Source organism: Ursus maritimus, unplaced genomic scaffold, assembly GCF_017311325.1.
Source record: "Ursus maritimus isolate PB19 unplaced genomic scaffold, ASM1731132v1 scaffold_12, whole genome shotgun sequence".
NCBI classification, from domain to species: domain Eukaryota; kingdom Metazoa; phylum Chordata; class Mammalia; order Carnivora; family Ursidae; genus Ursus; species Ursus maritimus.
The window spans coordinates 70,493,872-70,516,946 of record NW_024423564.1 but is presented as its reverse complement, the minus strand read 5'-3'; the positions used below and the strand labels follow the sequence as shown (position 1 = coordinate 70,516,946).

Below are 23,075 nucleotides of genomic sequence, written 5' to 3'. Positions count from 1 at the left end.
CAAAACGACGTGAATACTTAACGAGACAGTTCTTCTATGCCTGGTAAGATGGTTCAGGAGGCAGGTCCCCGTGGAGTACACCACCAACCTCCGCCCTAAATATGCTGAGTAGGGGCGGTCTGACGGACTGCGTGGTCCCTCCAAGGTGACTGCTCCGCCAAAACGGACGCTCTTGGAATGCATACATTTAAGTCAGTTCCAAAAACCCTCGCTGTGCCGTGAGTACACGGCCATTGTAGAAAAGAGGGCTCTATCCGCAGAAATGGTCTGAGGTCACAAGGACCACATTTAAAGCAGAGGGAGAGAAGAAGGCCTTCCCTCCACATGGCGCTAAGGTGTCGTCGGGTCCCCTTACAAGCCCCTGGGTCAGGCCAGGTAATCCCGGTCAAGCGTTTGGCGGTCCCCTTCCTTCAGCCAGAACCTAGCCCTGGACGTGGGGCCCGCCCGCCCGCGCCGCAGCCTCGTGAAAGTCACGTTCACTCTGCCTGTCCTCTCGGGTACTCTATGGTTCTCGTGGTGACTCTACTCTAATTCTAGTTCCGGTCTCTATGGCGGCGGCGGAGGCAGGAACGGTTGTAGGTCGGCCGAATTAGCCGCCTAAGAGCCAATGAGAGTGGAGGAGTGATAAAGTATTAGCCAATAGAAGCCAGGAGTTGGGGTCAGGTGGTGAGATTGACAGCACTACTGGCCACTGAACGATGGTTGGGGCGGGTCTATCGCAGGGCTTATCCCGCCCGTCCCGCCATTCTCGCTAGTTCGATCGGTAGCGGGAGCGGAGAGCGGACCCCAGAGAGCCCTGAGCAGCCCCACCGCCGCCGCCGGCCTAGTTACCATCACACCCCGGGAGGAGCCGCAGCTGCCGCAGCCGGCCCCAGTCACCATCACCGCAACCATGAGCAGCGAGGCCGAGACCCAGCAGCCGCCCGCCGCCCCCCCCGCCGCCCCCGCCCTTAGCGCTGCCGACACCAAGCCCGGCACCACGGGCAGCGGCGCAGGGAGCGGCGGCCCGGGCGGCCTCACATCGGCGGCGCCTGCCGGCGGGGACAAGAAGGTCATCGGTGAGGACTGGACGGGGATGGGGGTGGGGCCATAGGGAAGCCTGGCGGCGGAACCGTTACCCGAAGCGGGGAGAGCCTGCGGGCGCGCGGCCGCGCGCGGCCGCCCCTCCCCCAACCCCCTTCCCCCGCGCCCTCGCAGACGCCGGCCCGCCCCGGTCCGCGTGCCCGCCTGGCGCGCGCGCGCGCTGCCTCCCGCGCCCCCTGCGGACCCCGCGCGGCCGCGCGCCCCTCCCCCCGGGCGGCCGCGCGTCGCCGACCGCGTGTGCGGCGGGGTCCCTCCCCTCGCCGGCGGCCGCGTGCGCTCGGGCCCGCACGCCGTTGTTCCGTCCCCCCAGCCCGCTCCCTTCCGCGTGTACCCTGAGGGCGCGGCGTGCCGCCTACGCAGGCCCGAGTGGGCCGGGCGCTTCCCCTTCTCTCACGTGCTCCCCGCCCCGCAGCCGCGCCCGCCCGCCGGCTCCGCGCCCCGGGCCTGCTCGCGGGCCTCCGCCTCCCCGAGCCCACCCACGTGTGCTGGGGAGCCCGCGCGCGGCCTCGGAGGAGAAAGGCTGTCAGGTGGTCGCGGGCCGCCGCGGAGCGCCTGCGGGGCCGGGTGCCCAAGCGTGGCGGGTTTAAGAAAGGACGTCTGGTAATCGTGGGTTTTTTGTGTTTTTGTGTTTTTTTTTTATTCCTCCAGCAACGAAGGTTTTGGGAACAGTAAAATGGTTCAATGTAAGAAACGGATATGGTTTCATCAACAGGTGAGATGACCGCCACCGTAGTCTCCGTCCTACCTTTTGCATGCTCTGCTCGGTGGGTAGCTCTGCTGACTTGGAAGGGTGTAAGCGTGTGTAGGTTGCTGCTACTTGGTAGTGAGATTGTTTTCCTTGAAGACTGAAGGGCTCAGGAATCTAGAGATGGTCTTTGTTTTACAGCTAAATATTAATCTGAAATCAATTTGAGAGTCTTCTTAGGTACGGTGAGATTTAAAAGGCAAGTGCAGTGAGTGAGTCAACTCTTAAAAGGGCAAACTGAGAAAACGGAGATCTAGTCTAGTTCTCTTAGGCGCATTTTTAGCCTTGTCACCCTTTTATACGTTATTGAAATTGGTAGTGAAAAACGTGATATGACCCACTGATTAGTATATATACGTTATTTCTAACACGTTAACCTTTGGAGGTAACAAGATTTGGCGGTGCAAGATTTGTCATCTTGACTGTTAAGGTTATATATCGCCTTTGTTTAACGTTTCAATATGTGCTGTCTTGAATGCTTTGGATAAATTTCACATTAGGACTACAGTAGTTTTTGTTTCTGTAGAGCATCTGGAGGAAATTGCCCCTTTCTCAGTTTTTATTTCTCATACTTTTTTTGTCGCCATCTTTAGGATTAGTCCTTAGAATCTTTTGTAGCAAGAGTGATGGTAACGTGCAGTTTTACACACTGTACTCTTCATGGTCTCCCTTGTGAGGCGGGCATCATTTTCAAGATGGCTGCCAAGCAAGGCTGCTAGTGCAGTTGCATATGGGTGTAGAGCATGGTGTGTGCTCATAGCATTTTGGCCTCACAGGTAGGATACTGTCATCTCAGCGTTTTCTTATATTCTTACTTTAGAAGGCATTAAACAACCAGATGTTTTAAAAGAGCACCTAAGAGTAAGAAATAATATTGAATGCATGTGAAATGGACACTACTGCAAGAAACCAAGTGGACAAGATCAAGCTTAAAGACAGACCTAATTGGCTGATGAAAAACCTTTCATTACTCAACCATAAAGTGTTGTGGAAATGTTCAGAACAAAAGAGATTGTAAGCATTTGATGGTCTGTTTTCCACGTTTGCAGTTGTGGGGAAACATTCTGTTTCTTCCAAAATTTTTGGGAATTTTCCATCTATTCTTACACTGCTTTTGTGACAGGCCAAGGCTACATTTTTCATCAGTTTTTTTGATAATGGGTTACTAGTGATGAAGGAAGGGAATGCGTGGGTGCTTATATTTTACCCCTTTTTAGTTGATCTCTGAATGTTAGCGTTTCAGTTAATATTTCCCTCTTACTCTGATTTTTCTTACTGTCCTAACCCTTAGACCAATAGGTTTCAACTTAAAGTAGGCTTATTATCCTGGAAGGTTGTTAAAAAACACAGATTGCTGGGGCGCCTGGGTGGCACAGCGGTTAAACGTCTGCCTTCGGCTCAGGGCGTGATCCCAGCGTTCTGGGATCGAGCCCCACATCAGGCTCCTCTGCTATGGGCCTGCTTCTTCCTCTCCAACTCCCCCTGCTTGTGTTCCCTCTCTCGCTGGCTGACTCTATCTCTGTCAAATAAAATTAAAAAGAAAAAAAAAAATACAAATTGCTGAATTCTTCCTTCCCAGCCTGGATTCATTGGGTCTGGGGTACATTTTTAACAAGAATTCCAGGTGATTGTCTTGTGAGCCATACTTTGAAAAACACTGCTTTTAACCCTTTACCCAGTATAGTATAATGCTGGTGTACATGTTAGAAGAGACTGTAATTTGCAGCCTTTTCTGTGGTTAGATTGTAGTTTGTGCTTTAGAAATTGTGCCATGTGCCTTATGTTTTGCTGCATTTTGTTAAATGGACATAGGTTATGATTTTTTAAGTGAACAGTTGGTAATCCAAGATAAAAGAGTCGTATATTTACATACTCTATTTTATGAGATGCCATTCCTTGAATATCTCTTTTCCAACTTGAAATCAACCCTATTGGTAGTCCTCCAGGGCAAGTTAAATGTAAATTGACTTTTGATGATCCTTTGTTGGGACTGTCCTAACCTCAGTTATTTTGTCAAGTTAACTGGTTTAAATGTGCTTTGTGTTTCTAAACTGGTTATTTCAATGATTCTAAGACTTTTCAAGTCACTGTAAAATGTGACTGCAATTAAGTCCAGGAGACTTTTGCCTTGATTAAGGGAAAATGTAGGTCTTAAAAAACTATAGTCTGATAGTTTGCAATTTGGTTGGCTATGTAGGCACTTGGCTCTCGGTGGGGGTTGGGGGGGAAGCAGACACATGCTGCTTCTGTAGAAAGAGGATGTAGTGTTTGAGATGATTGCTGTGACTATAATTTTAACCTTGGAGTTCTGTGAATTATATTCTGGTTCTTAAGATTTTTGTAATGAAAATAGGGGATAATTTTTGTGTAAATTTTGATTTTAAAGAAACATTTTCATTGTAAATATTTTGATCTAAATTACTACCTGTGAAAATAATGTTACAGCCTTATCAAAATTATTTTTTAAAGGGTTTTCTTTCGGTGGTTTTCTTGGGTAAAAGGTCCTGAATAAGAGCATAGACCTTTAGAACATCAAACATTTTGGCTGTTTTTTGTTAGGCTACAGAATCTCGGAATTCTGAGAAATTCATGGTTAGTCCTTGGGTATGCTGTGTCTTGAAAACAGTAATTGGATTACGTGACTGGAGGGGTTTATTCCCCCCTCCCATTTCAGTTTATTATGAAAAGCTTCACTCAGAACTGTTGAAGAGGTCATTAGAAGGATGCCACAGGGGTCAGTGGTTTCAGGGCTTGGTTCTCTGCTTTTTTAAATCTGGAAATCCAATTTTGTCTTTGCTTCCAGCTGTTGAAGATTAATCCATACTCATCAAATTCATGAAAAGTTGGCATGAATCAGTAACAATTTTAACGGTTTTTCATTGGGACATGCGTCTTTTCATAGTGACCACAATCGGAATACTTCTCTGTTCTCAAGAGTACTTAAAAATGCTTAATCAATCATTCTAGGGTTTTGGGGTGGGCAAGGAATTTGGAGCAAAGAGAATCCAATAGGGCAGAGGACATAAACTGGTGATCTACTAGCTGGATCTACCCCCAGATACTTTGGAAAACTGTCTTAAAAAGAATTGGAATGAATTGCTGATACTTAAAATTGAGGTAATCTCCCAAATATTCAGATTGCCATCTTTTTAAGATCTGAATTTTAGCTTTGGGACCTGAAGTCCCATGTAAATAAAATCAGCTGGCCACAAGTATTATTGCCACCTTTAAATGGGGCATACATTCTCTTTGTTTACCACAATATGTCATGCTTGGTTTTCTCCTGTTGTTGACTTCCCTTCCTGCCCGGCCTCTGTGCTTTGAGTTTATTACCTATGGTCTAGGAGCAGGTATAATATACTAAGCCAAGGAAGGGTTTAGCTATCTTTCTTCAGGAAAAAGACTTGGTTGTGGCTCTCAGGCTTAGTCTCTCTTTTGGGGATTCCCTGTGTATGTAACTGATGAAGGTGACTTCCTTCACACAGTGGTGACACATAAAAAAGGTAGCTAATGTTTCCCAAGCACTTACACCAGGCATTATTGTAAATGCTTTACATGAACTAAGCCATTTAATCCTCAGAATCTTTAAGGTGTCAGTACAATTCTCAGGCACCGAGAAGTTGAGTAAATTGCCTTGGGAAGCATAGTAAGTGGCAGAGCTAGGGTTTGAACTCCCATTTTCTTTCTTTTTTCTTTTTTTTTTTTTTAAGATTTTATTCATTTATTCGACAGAGATAGAGACAGCCAGCGAGAGAGGGAACACGAGCAGGGGGAGTGGGAGAGGAAGAAGCAGGCTCCCAGCGGAGGAGCCCGACGTGGGGCTTGATCCCAGAACACCGGGATCACACCCTGAGCCGAAGGCAGACACCTAACCGCTGTGCCACCCAGGCGCCTGAACTCCCATTTTCTGCCTTTGGAGTTTGTTCACTAGCTGCTGTTGCACTGTCCCTGAAAATAGGCCCCGGTCCTCTTCAATTTGGTTAATGTCCACAGTTGCAGCTAGTTTCTTAGGGTGGCTATTCTTAGCCATCAAAAGACTTCTCTAAATGATACCAAGCAGTCACTGGAGCTCCTGTGTGCTGACTTATTAGTTCCCCAGATTTGAAAAACTTTGCTTTTTGCACTGCTTATTACGTGCAGTGAGGTAGTGCTGTAATAGTTTAGTGTGCAGATCGGGTTTACAAATTAAAAGGACTCGCTAATACTGGGATGCAATTGAGGGGTTAAGGGAGAGAGCTTTTGACCCTTATTTGTGAATCTTTTCATTCTGTTTTTGTATGACTTACAGGCTAGGAATGGGTTTTCTTTTTAAGGGTTGTTTAAATAAGAATATGTGACAGACATGGCCTAAAGTATTTACTCCCTGGTTCTTAGTTTTAAAAATGTGTAGTTCTGTGGGAGAGTGACTGCCAAGTCTCTTGGACTATTAAAATCAGACTGAAATTGATCACAAGCGGTAAGGTTATCTCTAAATCATAGAAGGCATGGATAGTTTATAACATAATTGACTAAATGCTGTGGCACTAGGGAAGACTTGGTGGTGTGCTATTAAGGAAGGATGAGTGGGTGGAAGCAAAAAAAAAAAAAAAAAGATACCTAAGTAGTCCCCAAGTCATGGTGTATCATTGGCAGTCTTCAGAAAGCACTGTTACTGGTTGTTGGTGTGGGTAGGGGGTGTTTTTGTTTTGATTTCAGAACTGAGGCTCTTCAGACAATGACTTCTATACAAGGCACTTTAGGATTAATTTGCATGCTGGTTGTGTTAGCTACTGATCTTAAGTTGGCCAGAATTCATCCTTGTTCACCAAGTCACTGATATGTAAAAGCTTTTCATCTTGAAATCCAGAGTAGAGAACTAGCTTATTTACCTTCTGTTTTCCAAGTATTGGGGCTGTTACTGAGTTTTTCACCCTTCAGTCTTAGCCCTTGGAAAACATCTACAATCCAGCTCACTGAGGCAGAATGATAGAAAATAATGTGGAAAATGGTGTGCCTCCTGGCCGAAAGAAGTGTTTAATAGAAAACAAGTAAAAAGATAAGTAGGGTTTATTATCTTATGGTCATCTGCAGAACTTGGATATTGATGTCTGGATGCTTTGGGTTATGGAGAATAAATGGATGCTAAATCCTAGACGTTTTTATGACTAGAATTAATAATTTGTGCAGTTGGGCCATTTAAGCTGTTAAAAGGGCTTGGCGTGGTAATCTGCAACAAGATAATAGGATAAGAGCATTTAGTTATCGATAGATGAGCTTATATGTTAGGTTTCATTTAAGGCAATGCTGTGGTTTGGGGGGGAAATGTTTCCTAAAATTTTAGGAGATTTTGAGACACTTTTTAATCTGGATAGATTTAGTAGTGTTGGAGTTTAGTGCTGGCTCCATGTTTTTACCTTCATTGTGCTACATTAGAAGTTTTTAAGAGACTTCTATGTGTAAATCCCAGCAGGATTTCTTTTTTTCTTTAGCATTTTCCAAACTTAAAACTGTAACCCCTTTTTTCCTTCAACCTCTCGCTATCTGTGATTCTTTTTTCCTTGAAATCCATACTGTGTCCTCATTTGCTGAATAAGGACAATACTACTAGTTAGGTGAGAAAACCTGAGAGGTGGGGTTTTTCTGAAAATTTTTCCATATAAATAATGCCCTTAGTAAGAGCAAGAGCTGGAGTAGTCGAGTACAGCAGAAAGTGTGTGCCTGAGTGCGGGAGAACAGGAGCACTGTGCTGTGTGGCAGGACGCTGTTGGAATATTGTAGGCCTGTGCCGTCCAGTACAGTAGCCATTAGACTTGTATGGAAACGTGGTTCTTGCAGCTGAGAAACTGAATTTTTTTTAACTTGAATTTTAAAACTGATACCCAGTTTAGTGTTTGTTTTGAACCACTTTCTTAGGAACAGCTTGCGTTTGTGAACCTACTTTTCAGAAGTGTAAAATAGAGAGCAGATTATGAAGGCTTAGTATGAAAAAAGAAATGTAAAATACTTCAGTTTTTTATATTAATTTGTACACGTTTAAATGGTAAAACTAATTTTACGTGCTTTTACTTTTTTCATTGTGGCTACTGGAAAATAAGCGTAGATACAGATTTCCCCATGCTGTCCAAAAGTAGCGCACTCCTATGGAACCTCTCGTGAAAGTGAAGTGGTATGAAGTGAACTTTCAGATAACAGGGCAAACCTGTATCGAGCTTGCATTTTATCTCTTTTGGGCGGCAGTATGGATGAGCTTGGGTTTGATTATAGTGTGGTCTTTAGGAAAGTGTTGTTTCATCCGCATCGTCCAAATAAGGCGATTTGCCCCAGATCACGTAGTTTAGTAACGAAGATAGCCGGGATTCTACCCTTGGCTCCAGTGGTTCTAGTAAGGAAAGCTAAAGCATTGCGCTATGGGTATATTGCCTGCTCTTCTTTGCTCTTTCTCCTCTCTGATCAGTAGGACTTAACATAACTATAATATGCGGAAGACAGTATTTGGTAATCGAGCCGCTGCACTGGATCAGAGGTGGTGGCCTTCTGGTTGAAATACTTGAGGATAGGTCGTCTTATTTTTATTACTGGTGCTTAGCACAGTGCTAAGGCAGCTAGCTAGCTGCTTTTTAAGATTTGTTTATTTTGGGGGTGGGGGGAGGGGGGCAGGGAGACAGGAGAGAGAATCTTAAGCAGACTCTATGCTGAGCACAGAGCCCTACATGGGACTGGATCTCATGGCCGTGAGATCACAACCTGAGCTGAAACCAAGAGTTGGACACATAACCAACTGTGCCACCCAGGCACCCCTAGCTAGCTAGCTAGTTACTTACTATACTAGTCTGCCCTGTCCGTAGTTTTCCACCCTCAGTAAAGTTAGAAGTATGTCTCGGTTCTCAGCATATACCACAAAAGGTAAGGTGCAGTACTAGGGATGTCTCTGTTTTTCCTTACTACATTAATAATAGCTAAAGGATGGTGTTTTGTTTTGTTTTTAAGATTTTATATATTTGAGAGAGCACGAGTAGGGAGGAGGGCCTAAGGGAAAAGGAGAAGCAGACTCCCCACTGGGCAGGAAGCACCACTTGGGACTCATTCCCAGGACCCTGGGATCATGACCTGAACTGAAGGCAGACACTTAACCGACTGAGCCACCCAGGTGCCCTGGTCAGCTTATTTTAATTGGTGCTTTTCCCTCTCCAGTGACCTCTCTAGTAGCCATGAGCTTGCTTTTTTCTCCAGTATTACGATAAATAGGGGTCAACAAACTACCACTAAACAGTTGTTTTTATGATGGCTTGTGAGCCCAAAATGGTTTTTACACTGGGGGAGGAGATACAGAGCAGAACCTTGGTCTGATTAAATGGAATAGTTCTGTAACGCAGGCGAGGATGTAGGGGTGCTTGTTACTTGTCCTCCAGGAAGCAGAGAGACCAAATTGCTGTAAGCTGCCTCTAGAGCTGAAAATGTAAAGATTTCCAGACTGGTGCTTTTTGAGTTCTTAACATAGTAGAGATCAGGGCCTGTGGAGTCAGATTCTACCACTGAGCAGATGCACATACTTCATTTTCCTGATTTGTAGAGTGGGGGGTTAATGATAGATAGTGTCTGCCTCACCATTGTGAGGATCGAATGGTGTGTATAGTAAAAGCATTTGGGACAATATCTGGAACTTTCATCCTCAGTAAGGTAAGCTGTGGTATCTGATTTTTCCCATTTTGCAGATGAGACAGCTTTTCAAGGTTGCACAGCTGTTATTAGTGGAATGAGGACTAAAAATTGGGTTTCCTTTTAGCACTACCTTGAATTTCTGCGTAGTCACTTAAGTTGTAACTAGATTTAATGCATCCAGACTATAGAGTTCTATTTTGGCTAAAACTGGATTTTTTTTTTTTTTTGAGCTGTCAAATTTTTTCCTAAAATCCAGGTATGCTTTGGCCATAATTCCCTAATAGGCTGCTTTGTTGTCAACAGAGTAAATGAATGCCATTGTCCAGCACATCATTAATGAACCCTTTATAGGTTTCCATATATCTTTGTATCCACAAAACATCTCCTTGAGCTGTCTTTCAGGGGATGCATTCTGTGTATTGCCTACCTTGTACTGTTTTTAAGAAGATTGTTCTGGGGGCGCCTGGGTGGCTCAGTCAGTTGGGCATCTGCCTTGGGTTCAGGTTGTGATCCCAGGGTCCTGGGATTGAGCCCCACATCAGGCTCCCTGTCTGCTTCCCCCCACCCCGCTTGTGGTCCCTCCCTCTCTCTCAAGTAAAAATCTTTTTTTTTTTTATTTTATTTTAATAATTTTTTATTATGTTATCTTAGTCACCATACAGTATATCCTTAGTTTTTGATGTTAGTGTTCCATCATTCATTATTTGCATATAACACCCAGTGCACCATGCAATACGTGCCCTCCTTAATACCCATCACAGGCCTATCCCAGTCCCCCACCCCTCTCCCATCTGAAGCCCTCAGTTTGTTTCCCAGAGTCCATAGTCTCTCATGGTTCATTCCCCCTTCTGTTTACCCCCCCCTTCATTCTTCCCTTCCTTCTCCTACCAATCTTCCTGCTATTTCTTATGTTCCATAAATGAGTGAAACCATATGATAATTGTCTTTCTCTGCTTGATCAGATAAGTAAAAAATCTTAAAAAAAAAAAAGATTGTTCTAAATATTAGATGAGTAGTTGGTAGATTTTCTAATTCCTTTTACAACCTTGAAGTAAAATTTGTAAATAAGTACTTGTGTTTCTTTTTATTGTAGTATGTAGTGTATTTTATGTGTACATAGGTATTTGCAGCTATATCAGAAGGTATGAATAATGCTACCACAAAGACCAACAGATAAAAGAAATGATGTGTCGGCTACACAGATACACAGTGGCATTACCAATAAATGAAAATTTCTCTCCATAGAAGTTGCATTTTTAGTAAATGTAATGCATATTAAAACTTAAAACATCAGATTCAAAACTCAAGTTATAATAAATGTACTTACATGAAAGTTGACTAGGATACCAAATAATTCTTCACCTAGTCCTCCAGCAAGCTTGACATCCTTCACCCCAATTATGGCAAATAGCACCCATCTTTGGAACAACTTTAAATGGCATATGGTGGGTGGTCGGCACTGCCCCTGTTAAGGGTTCCTGTTCTAGACTTTGCCCACCTTTCCTACTCTACCAGATTTTTGTTTCACTTTTCCTTGGGGCCCCGGGGTTTGGAATTCAATCCCAGTGTTGAAGATGAGAACTTTAATAGTGATGGCTATGGAACTTTGCGGGATGCCTGTAGACCTGTTTGACAGGTAGGCATCATGGCAACCATTGATTCCCTAGGTTTCCTAATATTTAACTAGCTGTAAAAGTCAGTTTTTAACCAGTTGCCTTGAGTAGCTTTTGCAGTATTCTGGGTGTTTGTAGATTTTTCTTTTAAAGATTTAAAATTCTGTTCCCATAAATGACCTGTCCTCATGTTACGATGACCCAGGCTGTGTGGGTTCTTTGGCGCATTTGCTGCTCCACAGTTCCACAAGGAGCCAACAGTCAGTACGCCGGACAGTCTCGTTCATTGCAACCTTGGTTCCTTTTGTCATTAAACAGTAGAACTCTCATTGAGCCCATTCTCTCTCTGACCTACTCGACAAAGTGAAGAGGTTGGGGGAGGTCAGTAAAGGTCTGGAAAACGGTTTCTCCTGTGGTTTTTGCTTGTATGGTAGCATCATCTTAACCCTAGGGTCCTAGCTACAGTAAGCTTATTCTCCCATTTTTACCTCAAGAAAGAGGTCCTCCAATACATTTCCTCACACATAGCCCCTTTTAGTTTAGGCTTCCATCAGTCCTGGTCTGGGCTTGTAGAGTAGTTTTTAGAACTAACTGGACTCCTCTTGTATTTGAAATTTCCCTGATAGCCACTAAATTTTAACGTCTGATGATGTTATCACGCCTGTTCACCTACTCCAAAGCCTTTGGTGCCGCCTCTGCCTACAGGATCGTTTAGCCCCTGTTCTTTACCCTCCCCCACCCACAGCCGTATTCCTCGTGCTCTAGCCAGTCGAACTTTGCTTGCCTTGAATTTGCTAGTTGTTGCTTTACCCATGTCCATGACCTCTTTTCTGTCTCTGGAACGTCTTTCTCATTTTCCAATAAACTTACTTTAAGACTTAAAGGCCCATGTTTCCTCCTTTAACGCTACTTTTAAGTCCTAAAGCAGATACTTCAACCGTATTTCTTTAGCACAGTTTGACTAGACGTTTAATGACTGCTGTAAAATGGTGTCTGATATGAAGTGAGGGGTTGTGTGTGCTAGTAGGAAGCTCGTTCATATCTTCGCCTCCCTAGTTCTCCAGTACGATGCTTGTTGCCACATGAATGATGTGGGTATTGACAGTGTCCGTGTTTGTACTTCATTGTGGTTTTTTTTCTTTCAAGAGCCGTTTTAGAGTCATGACAAAATTGAGCAGAAAATAGTTTCCATGTACTCTGTGCCGATACATGCAACCTCCCTAACATGGTCATACCCAGCATGACCTCTCCCACTTACAGCACCAAAGTAAGGGCGTTTGTTAAAATCGGGCAGCTTATTACATTGACACATCCTTATCACATCACCCAAAGCCCATGGTTTACACTGGGACTCAACTCCTGGTGTTGTACATTCAGTGAAGGTTTTTTTTAGGGGTCATCTTCTCTGACCTCAAGGAGAGTTGAGAATTGGAAATGGTGAGGAAGAAATGAGAAAGAAGGATGCTTGGTAATTGAATGAGATATTTATGGTCTACTTTTAAAATGAGTAACAAGGCTCTAGGAGTAAGAGTGTTGTATACTGGAAAGTTGTTAATGTTTGGTAGGGTAGTAAGGAGTGGTAGTTGCTAGTCACTTAAACCCTCTAATGGCTTAGTAGGTCACAGACTTTTTTAAAGTCCTCCTTCAGGTAGTGAGGTTACAACTGTTGCCAACTGCTTAGTTTCAAAAAAAAATGGAACAAAAACTGTGTTTCTGCTTTAAATTTCCTGGTGGCTGGTTGGCAGCCAGAAAGTCTCTAACAGTAGGAAAAATAGAGGGGAAATCCACAAAGAACAGCGCTTATCCTTAACCTTTGGCAGCATGAAACATATTCCATTTACTGACTTGTTCAACTTGGTTCTGTCTTGCAGGAATGACACCAAGGAAGATGTATTTGTACACCAGGTGAGTGCTTGTGTAAAGGTTTACAGTCCTAGTTTTAAGGGTTGTGAGGAGAAAGAAAGCTGGATGTTTTCTCAACAGTTGTTCCTTGCAAAAAGGTTATTATATCCAACCACCAAACAATTTAGTTCCCACAGGAAGAGTGGGAACATGCTTAAATGTATACATTGAAACATATTGGCAGTTTACTTAATTAACATAGGTGTTTCAAATGGGTATTTTGTTAATAGCTATAGGTTTTTTAAATGAAGAAATGTGCTCAACTCATACTAAATTTTGAAACCCGATTTCAGAGGAAGAAGAAATTCCATTAACCTAAACTTGAACCAGTGTTACTATAAGTACACAGAAATTTTGGTGGGGTGTTTCACACACTGTCAGGATTTACCTCTATGTTAGGACAATTCACAGTAATCATGGGGGAAATAGGACTAAGCTGCAAAACCATATAAATTTGAAGTGAACACTGAACACCACCAAAGTTATCCTAGGTCCTTCTGTTTATGCTAAAGCACTTTGAATGGGAATTACCTTTGAGAATTTTGGTTGGCTTGGAACATTTATAAATCCTTACTAGTTTAGGGTTAAGTGAAAAGGCAGTGTGACAAAGTTGGTAATTACTCATTAAATAATTTTTAAATTGGTATCAGTGTTTTAAGAGGAAAAAACTAACATGGGATTAGGTGCCATATGCTGAGCTTTCACAAGTAGATTTAAGAAAAATATTTTGGAAAGTGAGCATTAAGCATTACTTGCCACTGCCAAGTAAACACGAATATCTCAAACTTAAGTATCTCATGGGCTTCCTTATCCTTACAGGTGTGCATTGGATAGGAAGAACACAGTTGTGTTTGTGTAGCTGTGTGCACTGCAGTTGTTTCACCAAGACTGTAGAAGTATTGTTATCTTATGTTGAAAATCACTCTAAGAACTTTTTAACCACTTTTTTGTACTTTTTATCCAGACGTCCAAAGATACAGTTTTCACACTCACACTGTTATTCAGGCAGGTGTGAGCTTGGACGGCAGCATGCTCTTCTTAGGAAGGGCTGTCTGAGGTTGGTCCTTTGTCGCTTTCTGAGGTGTCCTACACAGACAGCATTCAGTGGCAATCAAGGGAGCCAGATCAATTTCTAGTATGTGCAAAACCTTATCAGAAAATCTCAGAGTCAGATATAGAAGTATGGAAACATTTGAATTCTAAACGCATGGGCACCTGGCTGGCTCAGTAGGAAGAGTGTGTGAGACTCTTGATCTTGGGATCATGGGTTTAAAGCCCCGTGTTGGGTGCATAGAGTACCTTTTTTTTTTTTTAATGAACTTTAAAAAATAAATCCTAAATGTAAATATAGGACTGCTCAATGTTATTTTTAAAACAAATGTTTTATAAAATTGAATGCCAACTCCTTTGTGTTCCTTACTTCTGCATGTTCAAAGGAATGCACATTTAGGAACAGGAGACAGCAAGGCTGGTCAGTCTTGTTACTTGTCAGCAGCACAGAAGGGTTTGGGGAGATTGGGGTGTTCTGAAGATGCTGACTGAAATAAGTTTTGAGATTGTAATTATCCATACTTCTGCTATCCCCTATGACTGCAGGTAATTGAGAGTTGGCTATATATGGAAGGTATGAAAACTTTGTGAGAGTTTAGATGACAGATGAGATCAATTATTTGGCTGAACGCATGTCACCCACTTGGTACTGACCCACAGGTGTCACCAATATGCTTTCCTCTTTATTTTGGAAGTGGTTCAACATTTAGTTGTTTCTTGGGACTTTGGATGCTCAGGTCTTAGTGTATCAAGGAGACTGCAGTTCTGGGCAACTTAGCTTAATTGGCTTCAGCTTTGTTGGTTGTCCTGCCTCCTATGGAATGGAAATGCATGAGTGATCCTGTAATGGATACCGCTGTGATGTAGAATGAACATGGTATTTGGAGTCCCAAGACCTGGATTTAGAAAAGTCCGTACTGTGCCACTTGAGCTGTGTGACCTTGGGCAAGTCACCTAACTTTTAAAAGCCTGTTTGTAAAAAAGGAGTAATAATACCTCATGTCATTTGTCGTAATGAGATTGACAAGTTAATGCATGGGAGAACTTTACTGTATTACACTCAAAACGTGAGGTGTTATTCTTCCCCTTTTACTTAGTGGTAGCAGTCTAGAGAACAAGTAACAATGTGAGATTTATTGTATTCTGAGGAGGTAATGACCTACTATCCCATGTGGTCAGATAATGTTAAGAGTGGCGCACGGTCAATACATGTGAATTGCATTTCCATTGAAGTATTATCATGGACCAGTTGGAAGGGATTTTGGTTGACATTTGTAACTGAGTTTGATATGGTTGACACAGGGACAAAGTTGGTTTGGTCAACTTTGAAGCATGCAAAACTAAACTCGCCTGTCATCTAAACTGGCCCTGTGTGGGGCTAGCTTCTACTATTAAGTGCAGTCTTTGGGGGATAGATGGATATCCTCATTTTGTTAAAGCTACATATGATGCTTTTTTGCAAAAGGCATTTTTTAAAAATACATATTGTTGTGTCTTGAGTGTTAAATTATTTGTTTTAGTTTGGAAAATAGTGGTAAAATGCTGGGGCCTTGTAAGATTAGAGCATTTCGGTTGAGGTTGGGGGTAGCATTGGTCCCTGTTTTCCTAAACTTATTGACAGTTTGGTGTTATTTAAAGCTAATTTTAAGTGTATATCCAAGCTAAAATGATATTGACTCTGGTACATTTTGAATGAAAAAGCACATTATTCTCCCCTGTTAATCTATTTTTGGAATGTGATATTACTAGACTGCCATAAAGAAGAATAACCCCAGGAAGTACCTTCGCAGTGTAGGAGATGGAGAGACTGTGGAGTTTGATGTTGTTGAAGGAGAAAAGGTGAGGATGCTTTTTGTGTCAAGGTTTGACTTCAGTATGGAAATGTTTTGGAGATCTCATCCGTTAGGATGGTGGCTCTAATGTGGATGGATGGGTCAGGTGACCACATGAACACAGGCGCATCAAGCCTAATGTGCTGGCTGCAGTTAGAGGGCAATCTCTTCAGAACAGTGAGGAACTGATTCTTAATCATTTCTATGCACCCCTGGCCACAGAGACCCTTTTTTATTTGTTTCGTGAAAACTTTGTGAAGTGTACTTAATTCTGTTGTCACTGTCAATATATGATGGCTTTTGTAGGGTGCGGAGGCAGCAAATGTGACAGGCCCTGGTGGAGTTCCAGTGCAAGGCAGTAAATACGCAGCAGACCGTAACCATTATAGACGCTATCCACGTCGCAGGGGTCCTCCACGCAATTACCAGCAGAATTACCAGAATAGTGAGAGTGGGGAAAAGAACGAGGGATCGGAAAGTGCTCCCGAAGGCCAGGCCCAACAGCGCCGGCCCTACCGCAGGCGACGGTTCCCACCTTACTACATGCGGAGACCCTATGGGCGTCGACCACAGTATTCCAACCCTCCCGTGCAGGGAGAAGTGATGGAAGTAAGTTCACCAAAAAGTAAAAGAATCAACAGTATGCGATAACTTTAAATAGGACTGCATTTTAAGCATTTTCTGGGTGTCTTCCCATGTATTGGAGCAATTAATCTTAATGGGAAGCATTTGTTTTTTATTTCTAAAAGATTAATTTATAGTGTAATAATAGTTGCTTGATTGATTGATTGATTTTTAACTCCTGTGTGCAGACTTTGGCTTTGTCTGATTGGGTTTTTACTCTGTTACTGATTCAGTCAGCTTGGTTTTCTTTTCAGGGTGCTGACAACCAGGGTGCAGGAGAACAAGGTAGACCAGTGAGACAGAATGTGTATCGGGGTTATAGACCACGATTCCGCAGGTATGGTTTGTATTAAATTTCTCGAGCACATGCTAGGACTCAGCAGCATCATGCTTCTCCTGCAGCCTTTTGGAGTCATTTTATTTATTAACACTTAACATTTTCTTTCGTCAGATGCCAAAGAGGTGAACCCGAATTGAGTTATCTTTGAGAATGTGTTCTTTGCTGGCACTGGTTAAAAACAGCTTGTATAGATGAGGTCTACTTATACAGTTGTGGGTTCTGTCCTTCCCCCCCCCCCCCATGAGGTTATGGAATTTCAGTTTTTCTGTCCTTGAACAGGTAAGAGAATAGTATACATGTTTAAGACCTGCTTCATCGGGAGGGAGAAAGGTAAAGGTAAGCATTGCCCTTAAAGCATTAGGAGTATGTGAACTGTACCTTAATCATAAATGAAGAATCTATGGTGTCACCTCTGAGATGGCATAATTTTCCATTAATCACGTCTCAATTTAGGGATTTTTTTAATCACCCCTAAGTTGCAAAATGAAATCACTCCGGTAAAGTATGGTGAAGAGTTCCATGAGCCAGATGTGTTTAGTATATAAATGTGTGGTATATTTGAGGCAGTATACCCAGTCTGTCCCACAGTGGTTGGACAGAATGGCGTAATAGCTATTTTTTTAAGGGTCTTTTTATATTAAAGTGTTGAGTCTCCAGATGTGATTCCTAAAACTGTTAAGTTGTATACTTAAGGCAATACAGTGTGTAATAACTTTTAACTAATCACTTATGTAAGAGCTTTAACTCTGCGTTTCCAATTAAGTTGTAAGAAATTCCTTACTGTAGAAGTATCCAAAATGCAATATAAAAGTCTTCAAGATACATTGTGACTCTATGAGAGAGGTTTCTGGACACACACACCCATGTTTAAAATACTTAAAGGAAGATGGAGCAGTGAAACTTTAGGAACTAGCTGAGATTACACTATACATCAGTATATATGCATTGAGAGTTTTGTCATAGCCAGTGTCTATATTTTATTCTTTTCTCATTTCCACTGATGGTGTGTTGTGTCCTGAGTTTTTATTTCATGAAAATGGCCTGGAGTTCCAGCCCTGGTCCATTAAAATCTCCACCAGGAGATTGTGTTGCCATGTGCTGGATGTTGGAGATCATTGGGTTTTCTGTGTTGAGTGGGGGAGATGAGTTTTGATGCTGACGGATGAGCTTTGTTGATCCCGAACTGAAGTATTGTTCAAACTAGTTTGAAACCTAGACAAAGATAACTCGTTGAAACATTCCAAATAATACAACAATATCATTTTTTATAGTGATTGGTGTTTTTAAAATTGGTCCAAAATAGGCTATCATGGCAGTCTATACATTATATCCATGGGTGCCAACAGCAGAAAATTTGGTTTACCTTTTTGTTAAACTATAAGGCTGATTAAATGTTTTGTCTAGCTTCATTGGTGTCTTTAACAAATAGCACGTGAATTTTTGTTAAGTGCTTCAGTTTTGTTGTTTGTCTTTTAAGTTAGACGTAATAGTCTCATTTGAATGGATAGGTTGACAGTGCTAGATACAAAGCATAAGGGAGGAATGGTGTTAAAAGTATTTTTGTTTGAGAAACAGCATATTTGTAGGCTGAAAATGGTAGCAGAAGACAGTTGGCAGAGGGGCGCCTGGGTGGCTCAGTCATTAAGCGTCTGCCTTCGGCTCAGGGCGTGATCCTGGTGTTCTGGGATCGAGCCCCGCATTGGGCTCTTCCGCTGGGAGCCTGCTTCTTCCTCTCCCACTCCCCCTACTTGTGTTCCCTCTCTTGCTGGCTGTCTCTGTGTCAAATAAATAAAATCTTCAAAAAAAAAAAAAAAAACAGTTGGCAGAAAGCAACTGCTAGAATTGTCTTCAGATAGGATAGGATTTTGTCCTTAAGTGAGTGGTGGACCTTTTGCTAAGAATCCTGGGTGTTTTGTGTGTAAGAAGCCAGAGTTTGTGGGCATTGGTGTGCTAGTGGAGTCAGAAGGGGAGGGAGAGGTAAGAGAACAGGTGTGGGGAATTTGGGACAAAGATGGGGAATGATCTCTAGAAGAGCAATAAGGGAAATCAAACAATAGAATAACGATCACAAGGTCCACCCAGTGTGGCTGTATTTTCCAGCCATTTTTTTAGCGGCAGGCTCAGATTGAGCAGAGTTGGAATAGTCCAGCATTTGTCCATCCAAATGAAAGATCCTGGGGTTGGGATTGGTCATAATTAATGGTGGGCTTTATACTTGGGTAAGAAGGGAGAAAAATACTAAGGGAGAATAAAGTGATAGGATCACTGGATTATAAGCCCTAATGGAAGTAGAGAATGGGAGAACAAGAAGGAATTAAATTTAGGAGAATAAGAAAAAGAGTGTTGGGAGAGTGGAATGCTTAAAATCGGGAGAACCCAGGTGGAAAACAACTGGATAGGAGGTAAAGAATTTAAATGCCCAGGTTGTTTGGGGTTGTTAGGATAACTACAACAGGAAGAGGATAGTAAATGGAACATAGCCTAACGTAAGATTTGAAAAGCTTGGGAGTTTTAGAAGGTAATGGGGAAAATTGACTTAGAAGCCACAATGGTGGGGTGAAGAATTCACACTTGAAGGCTTCAGGGAAAAGCATTTATAGTCACTAGCAGAAGCAGTTCTAATCTTTTCCTTGGTGATAGAAATCTTGATACTTTCTTTGGTCCTGATATCTTTAATTTCAGGCTGTTGAACATAATACTGCTAGAATGTAGATTTGAACTTTTTTCTAAGTGTACAACTCTGGATTTTAGCATTCACAGTTAAGTAACCATTACCACTATCTCTAATTCCAGACATGTTCACTCCCCCACCCTGAGCCAGAAAAATAACCTTGTATCCATTAACAGTCACTCATTTCCCTGTACCCCAGACCCTGGCTACTACCAGTCTACTTTTTCATGGGTGAATCAGAGTCCATTGCATGGATGTCCTATTTTGTTTCTTCGTTAGTCAGCTAATGGGCACTTGGATTGTTCCCACATTTTTGTTATTGGTAATCATGAAGTGGATACTTCTTGGGTGTATAGACCTCTGAGTGGAGTTGCTGGGTCACATAGTGACTCCTTAACATTTTGAGGAATTGCCAGGCTGCTTTCCAAAGCTGCTGCACTGTTGTTATAATCCCACCAGCAATATATGAGGGTTCCAATTTTCCATATCCTCACCAACACTGGTGGTTTTCTGATCTTTTGATTAGGCCATCTTGGTATGAAGTGGTCTCTTCGTTTTGATTTGCATTTCCTTAATGACTAATGGTTGCTGTGTATTTTGATTTATAGAGAGAGAGCGTCTTTTCTTTGTTTTTGGTATCCTGCCTTTTTAGCAAGTGCTCATCTGTCTGTAAAAGATTAGTGACACTTGTTCCCAAACATGGTTACCATGAAGACCATTTAAAATGACATCAGAGTGTGTGGTGGTGTGCCACTTCTAGTCATTTCGTGATTAATTTTTTAATAGGTTATGCTGTGAGTAAAAGTTCAGTGGTCCGTTAAAACCAGTTTAAAATGCTCATCTTCTAGTTTACACTTCCAAATCTTGCAGTCATCCCCATTCAGTTTGTGAAATAGGAACCAAGTTTGTGTTTTTCATTTTTTGATAAATAGGCTAGATACGGTGTTTAGTGGACTGACCCAAGCGAGAACACTGGTGGGTGGCTTAAAGAATGAAGGTTTTGTTGTTGCAACTTTGCACAATATTCATTCCAGGGGTCCTCCTCGCCAAAGACAGCCTAGAGAGGATGGCAATGAGGAAGATAAGGAAAATCAAGGAGATGAGACCCAAGGTCAGCAGCCACCTCAACGTCGGTACCGCCGCAACTTCAATTACCGACGCAGACGCCCAGAAAACCCTAAACCACAAGATGGCAAAGAGACAAAAGCAGCCGATCCACCAGCTGAGAATTCGTCCGCTCCCGAGGCTGAGCAGGGCGGGGCTGAGTAAATGCCGGCTTACCATCTCTACCATCATCCGGGTAAGTAGGCGTAGGTGGCCTTCTGGCCTCTGAGCGGTCGTGAGTGGTGTCTGTTTCCAGGTTCATCAGGTAAGATGAGCCATTGTTATTTAGGGTGTCTTTCAGCCATGGTCCTCTTCAAATAACCTAAAATCCAGTTTGAGTAATAGCAAGTGTCAAGGCCATACTTGGCCTATCTAAATATTTCTTGAATTAGAGCCTTTTTTGTCACCTGTTCTGAATGAAATCTGTGATTTCACCAGTAAGCCGAGGAGAGTCTTGGTATAACTTCACCCTCAGAAGTATGATGATTACATTGTGTTTATTTTCACGAAGAGATGGGGTAACTTACTAGATTTAATAACCTGCATGGTAATGAGCAATGTAGTCTCTTTGGGGGAAGTGGCAGCTTTGACATTATATCATTTCTAAAGTTAAGGGATACCTTTGCATTCAGCTTTTTACTTGATACGGAGAAGCATGTAATTGTCTCTGTTTGGCTCTGGGATTGTCATTTCCAGCCAGTGATATTTTCGGGTTTTTCTCCTCTATTATTTTCTGGGTGGCAAAAGGTCATCCAGAGCCTAGCAGCAGCCGTTCTTGTCACAGCATTATCCACCCATGTTGGAAATCAGTGTCTTGGAATAAAGAAATAGATTCGTGAATGCCTTCCCTACTTAGCTGATGTGGTCTGGAGCAGTTTGCTGTATACTAAAAGAACATTGGAGCCAGTTGTGCAAGATAATCTTAAATTTTTTTATTTTTATTTTTTTACAGTTTAGTCATCCAACACGAAGAAATGAAGATGAAATTCCAGCAATAAGAAATGAACAAAAGATTGGAGCTGAAGACCTTAAGTGCTTGCTTTTTGCCCATTGACCAGATAAATAGAACTATCTGCATTATCTATGCAGCATGGGGTTTTTATTATTTTTACCTAAAGACGTCTCTTTTTGGTAATGACAAACGTGTTTTTTAAGAAAAAAAAAAAAAGCCTGGTTTTTCTCAATACACCTTTAAAGGTTTTTAAATTGTTTCATATCTGGTCAAGTTGAGATTTTTAAGAACCTCATTTTTAATTTGTAATAAAAGTTTACAACTTGATTTTTTCAAAAAAGTCAACAAACGGCAAGCACCCGTTAATAAAGGTCTTAAATAATTGTCTTTGTGTATATTTCTGTCTTGTTTTGATTTTAGTTTGTAAGTCCTTAAGCTGGCCATAGGACCCTTAGCTTAAACCTAGCTACAAATAGATGGTACTCACTGGATTACTTGGAAATTTCCTAATAATGTGTAATTCTTAAAGTGACATACCTATGGGCTCACCCTAAACGTGAGAAAACATTTACTATGATAATTTGGCCGTGTAAGTTTTTGCTGAGAGACAGTGGTAAAGGGGAGAGGGCATGCTCTAGCGTGTACTAACTGGATTCTAATCCCTGCAAGCCACTTACTTCTGCCCTTGTGGAAGCGTCCTTCAGCGTGCTACAGAGCCTGATTGGGCTCCGTATACAGGCTCACTCCTGTGTGTGGTTCATCCGAGATGGTGACAACAAATGGAATGCCTGTAGGAAGACTTGGTAAAGAATATGGAGGAGGGTAAAAATAATTTTGTGGTCTTGACTCCCTTCTAACCTAAACCTGTTCTGGTTATTCTTGTGCGATGTGTTGCTAGACGTTCATGTGGGATCATCCTGGCCAGTTTTGGGGCCCAGGGGGAACAGTGGTGGGGATTTAGAGAACTTCCAGGAGTCTTGCAGTTCTGTGTATGTCCAGGTGGTGGTGCCCCTTTCCTGAACGAGCTCAGAATTCACAGCCGAGATTGCATTGCACTGGTACCTTTAATTCTGAGGGACTGGTGAATGAGATGGGAAAATAATGGTCAAGTAAGCTAGTGTCTTGCAAACTCCTCTTACGAACTTGGGGCCAATTTTTTTTTTTTGCCTTTTATGAAGGTACTCTGTGCTGGCAAGAGTACAGTGGAACAGGCTTGAATACTATTGATGGTATGTATTTTTTTACAATTGCATACCTAGGATATGCATGTATCCTGGAAATAACAGCATTGGTTAAATATCCAATACAGGTATTCCTCACTTTTCAAAAGTTTGCATTATCCCATATCACTTTCCTTTTAGGAGAGACCTACATTGTTTTTGCTAACCAAGAAATTCGAAGAGCATTTTCACTTTTATGAAAATAGCATTCGGTGTTTGTTTTGCTGCAGTGAACTATTTACAGAAGCAATGCACTCACTGAGCAGCAAGAGTGGGGCCACCAAGCTCCTTCCCTAAGAAG

General features: G+C 42.3%; 1 protein-coding gene across 3 annotated transcripts; it reads left to right on the top strand.

Annotated features, from left to right (window-relative positions):
- Positions 1-745: 745 nt before the first annotated feature.
- Positions 746-21,937, top strand: YBX1 (Y-box binding protein 1). Of its 3 annotated transcripts, XM_040627433.1 has the most exons (8): positions 747-1,058; positions 1,732-1,795; positions 12,951-12,984; positions 15,781-15,870; positions 16,170-16,472; positions 16,742-16,824; positions 20,533-20,798; positions 21,555-21,937. In XM_040627433.1, the coding sequence occupies exons 1-7, from the start codon at positions 893-895 to the stop codon at positions 20,765-20,767; spliced, it is 975 nt and encodes a 324-aa protein (XP_040483367.1). In that variant the 5' UTR covers positions 747-892; the 3' UTR covers positions 20,768-20,798; positions 21,555-21,937. The 3 variants fall into 3 exon arrangements, with proteins under 3 accessions (XP_040483369.1, XP_040483368.1, XP_040483367.1); XM_040627435.1 differs by lacking the exon at positions 15,781-15,870 and having other exon boundaries at positions 746-1,058; XM_040627434.1 differs by lacking the exon at positions 21,555-21,937 and having other exon boundaries at positions 746-1,058; positions 20,533-20,804.
- The last annotated feature ends 1,138 nt before the right edge of the window (positions 21,938-23,075 follow it).